Below are 12,456 nucleotides of genomic sequence, written 5' to 3'. Positions count from 1 at the left end.
TCTGCAAATATTGACTGATAAACTCAGATTACAAACACTCAAGTAGGTCTTATTAGATGTTAGGTTCAAAGAAATATAATAGCACAGTAGCCCCCCACTTCTCCACAAAGACATGTTCCAACACCCCCATTGGATAGTACCAAGCCCCATAAATACTATGTTTTTCCTATACATACGTACTTATGATAAAGTTAAATTTATAAATTAGGTACAGTAAGAGATTAATAACTAATAAACAGACCAAATATAACAATATATGATAATAAAAATGATGTGAATGTGGCCTCTCCATCAAAATATCTTATTACACTGCACTCATCCTTCTTCTTGTGATGTGAGATGATAAAATGCCCACGTGATGAGATGACATGAGGTCAGTGACACAGGCATTGTGATGTATTGTTAGGCTACTATGGATCCTCTGCTGATTGTCCAGAAAGAGGATCACCTGGTTCCAGATGGCATTTTGACTGCGGTGACTGAAATTGTGGAAAGCAAAACTGAAGACATGGGAAGGGCACTACTGTACCACGAACCAATTAATTTACAGAATAAACTTAAGATGGATTGCCTAGATGGTGCCCAAGAAAGATTTTCACTCCATGTAAGAGAAAGACAAAGTAACCCTGAAAAGAATATTGGAGGAGTGGAAAGACATGGGCTCCAGGCTGTCACTACCCCTGGAATGCTGGGCAAATTCCAGAATGTAACCCTCCATAGCCTTGGTTTCCTCCCCAGGGAAGGAGGGTGTTGGGCCCCCAGACAATTTTATTTCTGAAAGTCTGCAATTCCATGAACAGCAAATCACAAATGTTGGCACAAGACCGTTCATGACAGTGTTGTCCAAGTTACATAGAGCATCTTAAATTTTTTAGTAAGCACACTAAAAAAAAGTAAAAAGAAACAAAATAATCAGAATATTTTAGGGCTGTCTGAGTGGCTCAGTGGTTGAGCGTCTGCCTTCAGCTCAGGGCGTGATCCCCCATGGGGAGCCTGTTTCTCCCTCTGCCTGTGTCTCTACCTCTCTCTCTCTCTGTGTGTGTCTCTCATGAATAAATAAATCTTTTTTTAAAAAATTGGAATATTTTATTTAACTTGACCTATCCAAAATATTACTTCAATATGTAGTAAATATAAAACATCCTAATGAGATGGCTTAGATTCTTTTCCCATAGTAAGTCTTCAAACTCCATGATACTTTCAATACTTTGAGCACAGCTCAATTCTGACTCACTCCTCAAGTGTTCAGTAGCCACTGTGGCTAGTGGCCACCATCTGGGACCACACAGATCTAGAAAGTCACCTTTGACTTTGATAATGTCTGACTCTCCAAGTACTGCTGATGCTCTGCAAAGTATCTACGCTCTCAAAGGACAAATAATGATCAGGCAAGGATGGACAGATTTTTCTATCTGCCTGGTTCCATCGCTACACCTTGTTGATTACAACTCAGCCACGCTTCCCACAGTTACTCCCCTCTTTGCATCTCTGGTGTTGCCCTGGACCAGGCCCTCATTATTTCTCACCTGAAATACTGTAATAGCCCCTTACCGTGCACTTCATTTGCGATCTTTACTGATCCCTTGTGTTTACACCCAGCCCAATTTATTTTTACCTGGGGCCCCCTCAATCACTTGCCCACACTGGTGTCTTCCCTCCCAGAACATTTGCCTGCACCCTAACATCTGAAACCCAGTCAGTAGAAGAGTCAAACAGAGTTGAATAGACGTATTTTCAAGCATCAGGAAGGGTCAACAGGAACATAAATGTGGGGTGGATCCAGAGAGCAGTATCTGTAATATTCTTGCCAGCACCAATGAACAGCGCAGGGAATCTGGGGGAAGGACTGTGGGGACTGAGGACAGAACAGAAACACCGCACACCACCTCACACTCTTAGCAATTCGGTCAGTTAAATTCAGCTGTTGAGCCAGGCTCCCAAGATCCCAGAGGACAAAAGATCCATTTGTGTGTTTGCTAGATAAACAGTAACTACCTCTTTGGGGGTCCAAAGATAAAAACTGTGTAGTGCCAAAACCAAAGTTCTGTCGCCTCGGTGCATTGGAATAAAGAAAACAGAAAGAAAATGGAAACGAGTCTTAAATAAGGATAATCGTTATGTGGCTAAAAATAGTTCATAAGAGGCTGATCCCATGGAGTATGAAGCTGAACAGCTCACCAGCAGGCCACGGTTTTCTCCCTCTGAATGTGAATGAGCTTCTCCATGATATGCATGCATCATTTAAGGCTGGTGAAAAAAGCAATGCTCCCTGAACTTAAGATCTGGAATGAGATTCTAAATGTCCGAGTAGAGAGGTCCTTGCTCTATATAGTATTCACTTAGCCCCATTTCCCATATGACCAATCTCAGTAATGTACTTAAAATGTTTACAGTAATCCTGGGAGCCTCAGTGCTGATTGCAGCTAACACAGTATCTCTAGAGACAGAAGAGGGAGAAGCAGCCCCCAAACACTTCACCAAAATGTGTGAAATGTAACATTTGCTTATTATTTGGCATAAGATTATAAAAGACTGGAAAGCTTACTTGCAAATGTAAAACCTCTACATCAAAATTAATCAGGATTAGATCACTTTTTAGGGTGAAATGTGATGTTATATCAGATTCTGATTCTTACAGACAGGCAGTGAGCAAGGTAAGACATGCAGTGTCTGAGCAAGAGACACACATAAATAGCACGTGTGCACATACACACACACATACACCACCTACGGTAATGTGTTGACATAGTGAGCCCTCCACAATCCCTGCTGATGAATGAATAATATTATTCATGCACTCTTATGAACACAGCTTTGCAGGCAGACCCAGCATCCACGCGTGACTGCGTCCCCATGGGCTGTCAAGGTATTCTGCATGGGTGACTGGCCATCGCCGTGGCCTCCGTGCTCTGTCCTGGCAAGGGCTCTCTCCCAGGTCTCGTTCCTGAGTTTGCCCTTAATGATGGAGAAAAACTCCCTGGGCATAGATATGAGGTCACTTTTATTTTTAGTCTTAATGGTTGTTAACATTCGTCCCGAGCACTTTTATTGGCCTAAATGGATGTAAATATCTTATATCCAGGATGGTATTGACCAGAGGTTATATTTGGTAAATGCAAAGATCTGAGGAGGAAAGGCAGAAACTCATCTTTAAAGGTGTTCTGTAGACATCCTCCCATAAATGTCTGAAAACTTTTTTAGAATAATTTAATTTAACCCTTTGATCTAGCTGGCACCTCTGTCAGAGAAGGGTTTAAGATAAAATATCCGCCGTGAAAGGAAAATCAATTATTAAGCAACTTAAGCCATCAACTGAGGTGCTTATTGGCCACTGTAGGGTGAAAAGAATGGCCTTGAAGCCAGGACAAGTGGACAGAAGGTGAAAGCCTCCAGAGACACTGGTGGATGAATTATGTATCCCTAATATGAGCGCTTAGTGGGTGATCACATAAACCTGGACAATGGCACACGAAGGATACCTAAATGCTCCAACAGTGACTCCTTGTCAGGCCTCCATGGTGAGATTTAGAGGGGGAATAATGACAGGTGAAGTTTCCTCCCATCCTGATGGCATGAAGGGTAAGTATCTGGGTGCAGGAGTTTACCTTGAATAGTGATGGGCAGCCTGAGTAAGATCTGACATGCTGCCAATATAAACTTGATTATATCACAAAGTTCTCTAAATGTATCAAATAATTATTGTGCGTACTTTTATCCACATTGCTCACTCATCACAACCACCCCATGGGGTACAAAATTTATTTTCATCTGCATCTGTAATCGAAATAAAGGAAGCTTTCCAATATCATACAGAACTGAATCCAATTCTCTCCAATCCCAAAGCGAGGTGTTTTAACCCTGATATATGACTGCCATAAAGAACCTTCCAAACATAATCTAGACCGTTAGGCCAAGTTCGAAAATTAATCCATGACAGAGCTCAGTCAGAGCTTTTTTTATTGAGTACTCACAGGGTAGACAGTACAGAAAACCGAAGCAGAGCCAATTAGGCCCAGCTCTTTATGTGTTTCCATTTGAGGAACGGAACACAGAAACAGAACTTGTTCTGTTCAACCTGGGTGTCATATTGAACCAGGCGCACTGGAGGAGTCGACAGTGCGCTGGGTTTGGGGATTACCTGGTCCTGCTGGAAACTAACCAACAAGCAAGGAGTGTCTCTGAATTGTTTTTTTCCTCTGTGAAACTAGAGGATGAAGCCATTTCTGAGATGCCATCCAGCCCTTTACGATGAAAGACCATGTCTGTGTTTCAGAGTCACCACTTAGGTATTTTACAGTCTGACAACCCGACTCAGCTGGGGTCTGGGCAGGTGGATACAGGCCTGAGTTTAGGAGGGCACTACTAAATTTTGCTTTTCCCCAGGTGCCTTTTAAAATAAGCGCTTAGAGTTAAGGTTGGGGAAAAGTTAGTACCCTCTGCCCGATGGCCTTTTAAGTAATAGGTGCCTGCTACCCTGTTCTCTCTCCTGTTCACTCCTGACCTGGCTGGAGGGCTGCCCTTCCTGCAGCTCACTGCACCCCCATCCCATTTCTGGGCTTCGTAAGTAATAAGTGTTGTGACCACTTCCCTGGTTAAGTGTACTGAAACTGCACCTTCGATCAAAATGAGCCTGAGGGTCTTCGCTTTCCCAAAGCAGGCGCTCAAGTGTTGAGCAGCCGCCTGCCGACCGCAGGTGGGCACCTTGGGCCTCTCTCAGCAGGTCATGAGCTGCATACTCTAGATCCAATAGACCAGCTCTAGCTTCCAACACACCCTCATGTTCTAGTATCAGAGTTCTTTCTACTTTCATCCACCCTAATTTTCCTACTCCCCCTTGAAACTTGGGGCAGGTTGTTATGGGAAAACTAAGTCCAGGTGGGAACACTTTTTAAATAAAATACAGCAAAAAAAACACCTTTGCTGACCAGGAGAGGACAGAAGAGATGGATAGGTCCAACATGGGATTTGGACGAGGACACTAGGGGCAGCTTCTGGAAGATCCATACTTCTCCAGGTTCTGTATTTGGCCTATATGCTTACTGCCCACTGGCTCTTCATTGCTAATATGTGTCATTTAAGCCAAATCCCTAAACCTAATAAAATAGGGAGGAAGCTTCTTCCCTAGAAACTGCTGACATCATATCTCTAAAAACCAACTCCTCTTCCTTTCTGTCCTCACCGTTCACCTCCACCCCCCTCCGCACACCCATACACACACACCCACTTGACTATTCATCTGTGTGCACCGTCCATGAGTGTCACTGTTCATGAGTGTCACAGCAAGTCAGGATAGGAGTTGAGAGCACTGACCCCGTGGGTTGTAACCAACCACAGTGCGACAAGCTTCATGACAGCACACCTGCTCTGCTCACCACTCCATCTCTAGCCCCGAGAGTAGTACCCAGCACATAGTAGGCACTCAACATTCATTTGTTCAAATCAATAATTCCAATTCCAACTGTCTCCCTTACCGGACCGAAAGGCTCAATCTTGAGCCAACTGTAAGCTTCATATGGGCAGGGGGACCACCCCTTATTAGCCTTTGTATTCCCATCATCTGGTAAAATGACTGAGACACACTAACACAAAGTATCTAACTGGAGAAAAGTAGAATTGGCAAATGTGCCCCTGAATACCCAGATTAAGGAAGGAGTCAAAGATATCTCATAAGCAAAAAATAATAATCTCAGAATTATTTTAATAAACAGTATGCAGCTCAGCACATAATCTTGAGGCAAATTTCACCGTGAGTTTATTTTTTAAAAATGAAAATAAATGTAAGGTAGTACACCAAGGTCTGAGTTCACCCCTACCCTATCCCTACCAAGATACATCAAGCAGGCGCTAATGTGCCGAGCACGAAGCTTCTCAAACACAGAGGTTCTGCTGTGGACAAAAACAGGTGGTTCACAATTTAATTGCCCTGAGGGAACAGCCTATCAAAGAAATTACAATGATATCATTCAAATGTCTTGAATTGAGAGTGTATTTCCAGACCTGAAACGTGACGACTATTTTCTTTTGATAAAAATTACTATAGTTTACCTTTCTTCCACTAAACTTTTTATCTTGGTATCATTCTAGATCCACATGCAGTTGTAAGAAAATAAGGAGATTCTGTGTGCCCTTTACCTAGCTTTCCCCCCATGGAAACATCTTGCAAAACTGTAGCACAATATCACAACCAGGACACTGATAGCAGATAAGTCAGGATATGAAACATTTCTATCACCACAAGGATCCCTGAGGTCACCCTTTTATCCTTCCCATCACCACACCTTCCTTCACTCCTGGCAACCACTCATCTGTTCTCTATTTCTGTAATTTTGCCATTTCATGAATGTCATATAAATAAGATAACATGTAGCCTTTGGGATTGAAATTTTTGTTACTCAGCACAACTCCCTGGAAACCCATCCAAATGCCTGGCTCCTTTTCATTGCTCAAAAGTATCCCATCCTGTGAAGATACCGAAGCTTGTTTATCCTTTCAGCCATCGACAACATCCAAATTTTGGCTATTATGAATAGAGCCGCTATGGATACTCATGTGTAAGTCTGGAAAAGAGCGATGTTTTAATGAACAATGGTATGCCAAAATCAGGACAACAAGGTTACTGACAAGAAAGTCTGCATTTAAAATAAGCATCAGCTACTAGGATGCTAGTCATGGTGCAAATTAAGTTAACTGAATTAAAGATAAATGCGGGAGTCTGACTCCAAAGGGGAATTGTGAATTTTAGAGTTGCAAAGGATCTTAGAGATCACCTCGTCAAAATTCCCTTAGAAAGATGAACAGAATTGCTACCTGCACCCAGACCCTTTCTTTGGACATCTGGTTTAATGTTCTCCCTTATTAACACAGCCCCTATGCTCCCAATTCACAGCCCATGAAAATACATATATGAATGTAAAAAAAAAAAGAAAAAAGAAAAAGAAATAAAGAAGGAAATAAAGGTTTCCATTTCTCCATAATCAATGCCCAAGATTACAACTGCTATATCAAATGACACCTGCATGTTCAGCTTTATAAGAAACTACTATACCCAAAATACACAAAGAGTTTATACAACTCAACACCAAAAAAAAAAAATCCAATTAAAAATGGGTGGAAGTTCTGAATAGACATTTTTCCAAAGAAGACATCCAGATGGCCAACAGACACATGAAAAGATGCTCAACATTACTCATCATCAGGGAAATGAAAATCAAAACCACAATAAGATACCACCTCACACTTGTCAGAATGGCTAAAACAAAAAAGACAAGAACTAACAAGTGTTGGTGAGGATATGGGGGAAAAAAAAAAGGAGCCCTTGTGCACTACTGGAAGAAATGCAGACTGGTACAGGCACTATAAAAAAAAAAGTATGGATGTTCCTCAAAAAATTAAAAATATAAATACCATATGATCCGGTAATTTCACTACTGCATATTTACCCAAAGAAAATAAAATTACTAATTCAAAAAGATATAAGCACCTCTATGTTCACTGCAGCATTATTTACAATGGCCAAGAAATGGAAGCAACCTAATTGTCCATTGATAATTGTGCACTGATCATTGAAATGGATAAAGATGTGGCATATATACACACAATGGCATATACTCAACTATAAAATGAATGAAATCTTGCCATTTGCTACAATATGTATTGGCCTAGAGGGTATTATGCTCAGTAGAAGCAGTCAGATAAAGACCAATATATTATTTTACCTACATGTGAAATCTAAAAAACAAAACAAACAAAAACAGCAGAAACAGACCTATAAATCCAGAGAACAAACTAGTAGGTTGCCAGAGGGGAGGGGAGTGGGGGATGGACAAAACGGATGAGGTAGAGGCTTCCCGTGATGGAATGTCTGTCATCCCATAATCACAGGGATGAAAAGCACAGCATGGAGAGTAGAGTGCACAGCGCTGAATGGTGACAGTTGGTAGCGACACCTGGGGTGAGCACAGCATAACATACAGAGATGTCGAATCACTATGCTGTACACCCGAAGCCAATGTAACCCCGTGTGTCAACATTACTTCAATTTTTAAAAAGCAAGCAAGCAAAGAAGCCGCCAAATCTTGTCCCTGAGTGGCTGTGCCATTTTCTGTCCCCAGCAACAACGGAGGAGTGATCCAGTTTTCTGCATCCTTGCCAGGATTTGCTGATGTCATTATTTTTTATTACAGCCATTCTGGTATGTGGGCTGCGATTCACTTTTAATGAACACAAAGATCCAGAGAGGAAAAGGAAAGGCCTCACAACCACCCAGGTATCTTTAAGTATTTTGCTGATCCCTTGTGATTACCTTAATAGGCACAATAAATCCTCCTCTGCCCTAAATGAAGTACTGGGTAGGAAGAGCAGAGTGCTTCCTTCGAGTAACACAGAGCAGCTACCAACAGCAAACATCATCTTCACCATGAAATTCTGGAAGCATTCCCTTTAATGTTCTAAGAGCAAAGCAAGAATAGCACTTCCAGTCAAAGTTTTTATTGGCAGTACTAACAAATATAATCAAATAAGAAAAATATTACGACTTACAACTATAAAGAAAGAAACGAAATTATTTGCAGATAATGCAAATGTCTACACAAAAAAAATTAAAAGAATCCTAAACTTTCAAAATTTATGACAGTTCACTAGGTTGTTGATACACAATCACCAAAAAATTTCAATGCTTTCCTAACATCAGCAATAATCCAATCAAAAATGTAATTTTTGAATCACCCCATTTTTTGCTAGTAACAAATATCTCTGAATAAACCTTTTAAAATGCACAGGAATCTAGGGGGGAAAAATTATACCAGTTTAACAAAAGACTTAAAAGACACATTTAAATAGTGAGAAATACCACGTTTATGGTTAAAAGGACATTGTTTTAAATGTCTACTCTCTCCAGATTAATCTATAAATTTAATGCAAATTTAACCCAAATTCTATCAGGATGTTGTTTTATTTCACTTCATTTTAGAAAAGGTTCTTTTAAAAATACACATGGAGGGAGGCCTGGGTGGTTCAGCGGTTGAGCGCCTGCCTTTGGCCCAGGGTGTGATCCTGGAGTACCAGGATCGAGTCCCATGTTGGGCTCCCAGCATGGAGCCTGCTTCTCCTTCTGCCTATATCTCTGCCGCGCGTGCTCTCTCTGTGTTTCTCATGAATAAATAAATAAAAATCTTTTAAAAATAAATAAATAAAAAATACACATGGAGGAGTAAAGGACCCAAAGAAGTCAAGACATTCTGCAGAATGGGTGACAAAGGGACCCAAAGCTCTGACTATTAGCTGTGCTGATGCCAATGTCCCATTCATGAAGGCACACCTCTGTCAATGGAAAGAAGTGGTTTCAGAGCTCAGGACACTCCTAGACCAACCTCCCAGCACCCCCAGCCCCAGCACTTCTGCTTGCCCTGGTCATCATCCAAACTCAGTCTATCAGGCCCTTCACCCTCTTCTATAGGAGTGTCCCCACGGAGCCCACACAATCCAAGGGCCCCCTTCTTCCTCACACTATATGCAGATTCTTCACATAGACACCACCTTTTAGAACCTTCCCGTCTTCTGGAACTGGCAGCCTTTCAATCAGCAAATATCCTATCTCCCCTACCTCTGGACTTCTTGCCTTCACTGCTCTGCTTTGATGACCCTGCTCCTCATTGTTGATTTCAGATCACTGTCCCTCCTTATTTCCTAAAAACCGCCTTACTTTGACACTCCATCCAACTGTATGACTGTAATACTAGTCTTCAAATAAAACAATCTGAAACTCACATCTTCCCGACTCCAGCTACCACTCAAACAACCTCTGCCCCTTTGCTACAAAATCCACCCAAAAGAGTATTCTGCGCTTGCTGTTTCCTCCCCCCCCCCCACCAAAGATTTTATTTATTTATTCATGAGAGACACAGGCAGAGGGAGAAGCAGGCTCTCTGCAGGGAGCCCAATGTAGGACTTGATCCCAAGACCTGGGAATCACACCTGAGCTGAAGGCAGATGCTCAACTGCTGAGCCATCCAGGTGCGCCTGGACTTGCTGTTTTCCCTATCTGTCCTCTTATCTCTCTCTCTCTCTCTCTCTCTCTCTCTCAAGCTGTTCTGTAGACATTCTCGCCCACGCTTACACAAACACAGCTCTTTGCAAGGTCACCTGTACTCTGTGATGGACTGTTCTCAGGCCTCGCCTTTCCTGAGCTCCCAGCAGCACTGGGCACCGCTGAGCATCCCCTGCCTTCTGAACAGTTGGCTCACTGAGCTCCAGAGCGCCACTCTGGGCTTTTCCTGGGACCTCGTTGGCCATCCTCTAAACCCCTTGGCTATTGTCTTAACCTCCCTGAACTTGAAATGTCTGTGTACCCAGGCCTCTGTCCAAGGATCTTTCTCTTCTGGGCCACATGTAGACACACTGGTTACATAATATGCAGGGCCCAGGACAATATGAAAAAGCAGGCCCCTCACTCAAAAATTAGTAAGGTTTCCAACACCACAACAACACAGCACAGCATTAGAACAAACGCAAGATTCATCCAGAAGTGGGGTTCTGTGCAACTCTTCTGTCACACAGCTAGGGAGCTGGTCCTGCCGAGGACCCCAATCTACATCCCTGGTCTAGACCACTCCCCTGAACTCCAGGCTCATAAATCAGAGAAGCTCATAGACTCCTCTTAAACACCTCCACTCTGCTCTCTCTAGCAGGCACTTCAAAACCAAAGCCATGACCCCCCCCCTCCACAAATAAGTACCCTGTTCTTTCTGGACTTTTCCCCCCTCTCAGTGAGTGGCATGTTCTTCCACTTTTTTTTTTTCCTTCTAGCTATCCCTTGGTTCTCCTTTTACTGAAGCGTCACATCCAAATCATGAACAAATGTTGTTGGCTCTCCCTTCAAACATATGGAGGATGTGCCCACTCCCCCCCCCCCCCAGCACTGCCACAGGTACATCTGGCACCTGGATTACTGCTGTCCCCTCCCAGCTGGTCTCCGGCTTCAGCCTGCACTCCCTGCAATCTAGCCTCAACCCCATGGTCCTCTCACACCGGGGTTCTCCTCAGGTGGATGTGAAGGTGCCCCGACGTTCCTCAGGAGCACAGGTCTAAACTACCTGACAGCGCTTTCCATGTCGCATGACTCAGCTGCAGAAATCGGCAAGTCGTCAATTTTCACATGCCTGTTCTCTCAGAACAGCAAAAACCTCACCGAGACTACAAATGCCCCAGCCCCACACTGCAAACCCTGTTCCCTCCCCCTACCAAAGGGCCACCTGCAAATCTGCAGGGAGTCCTAAGACAGTCAGAAATCTGGTCCCCTCTGAAGCTCTCTTTCAACTGTTCACCGTGTAAGGGAGGGATCTGGGTAACGCAGCGTGGATCATAATCACGTAACATCCAGCTTAACACGCTCGGGGTTCTAACTATGTTCCGTAATCAACGAAATGCACGTGTCCAGCCGTGAGGGGCCGGGGCCGCGCTGCGAGCCCAGGACTGCTGGCTTGAGAGGAGCAGCAGGCGTCGGAACGCGGACGCGCGAGCGCGGGGCGTGCGGGGACCGAGCCTGGGCGCCGAGGCGGCCCCCGGGGCTCTGCGGCAGCAGCGCGCGGGCAGGGCAGGGCGGGGCGGGGCAGGGCGGGGCAGGGCGGGGCGGGGCGGGGCGGGGCGGGGCAGGGCAGGGCAGGGCGGGGCGGGGCGGGGCGGGGCGGGGCGGGGCGGGTCAGGGCGGGGCAGGCAGACGCCCGCGCTCCGAGCGCCCCCCGAGCCGCGGACCCGCACCCCCGCGCAGGGCGGCCGGGCATGCGCGCAGAGCCTGGCACACACACGCGCGCGCACACACACACACACACACACACGCACCGAGCGCGCGCGCACGCACCCCGGGCCCGCGGGCGGACGGGGGTCTCCGGCGCCCCCGCCCCTCCCCGCGGCGCAGGTGTCGGGCAGCCCCACGCCCCAGGGGCCGAGAGCGCGGCGCCGCGGGGGCCCCGCGCAGGCAGGCGGGAGGCGGGAGGCGGGCGGAGGGCGGGGCGGGGGCGGCTCCCCCCGCCCGCGGCGCCGGCGCCCCCGCCCCGCCGCCCCTCCCCGCCGCGCGCCCCTCCCCGCTCACCAACGGACGAGCGGATCCGCGACCTCCGGGGCAGGGACATCTTAAGAGCTCCGTCCAGGCCGGAGGCGTTGGGCATCGCGCCCCGGGCGGGGGCGAGGCGGCCCCGGGCGCTCGGCGGGGGCTGCGCGCTGGGCGGGGCGCAGGGGCGGCGGCCCGAGGGCCATGGGTGGGCGCGCTCCCGGGCCGGACTGCGGGGCGCGGGGGGCGCTTGTGCCGCCGCCGAGGACGCCGCGCCGGCCGTGCCGCAGCCGCGGGCCAATGCGGCGGCGCCGGCGGACGCCACGGCTGCGGGCCGGCGGGCCGGCGGGGGGCGGGGCGGGGCGCGCAGGGGCCCGGCGGCGGGGGCGGGGGCGGGGGCGGGGGGCGCGGGC

General features: G+C 46.5%; 1 protein-coding gene across 1 annotated transcript in view; it reads right to left on the bottom strand.

Moving 5' to 3' along the window:
• Nucleotides 1-12,186, bottom strand: part of LOC121496476 (phospholipid-transporting ATPase IB-like) — a 593,036-nt gene extending 580,850 nt beyond the window's left edge. Inside the window, exon 1 of the mRNA XM_041764812.1 lies at nt 12,086-12,186. Coding sequence (XP_041620746.1) covers nt 12,086-12,161 — 76 coding nt within the window. The 5' untranslated portion in view covers nt 12,162-12,186. The remainder of the gene's footprint in view (nt 1-12,085) is intronic.
• Nucleotides 12,187-12,456: the final 270 nt, after the last annotated feature.

This window comes from Vulpes lagopus, chromosome 8, assembly GCF_018345385.1.
Source record: "Vulpes lagopus strain Blue_001 chromosome 8, ASM1834538v1, whole genome shotgun sequence".
Lineage (NCBI taxonomy): Eukaryota > Metazoa > Chordata > Mammalia > Carnivora > Canidae > Vulpes > Vulpes lagopus.
The sequence above is the reverse complement of the archived record's forward strand: the minus strand, read 5'-3'. Positions and strand labels throughout refer to the sequence as shown.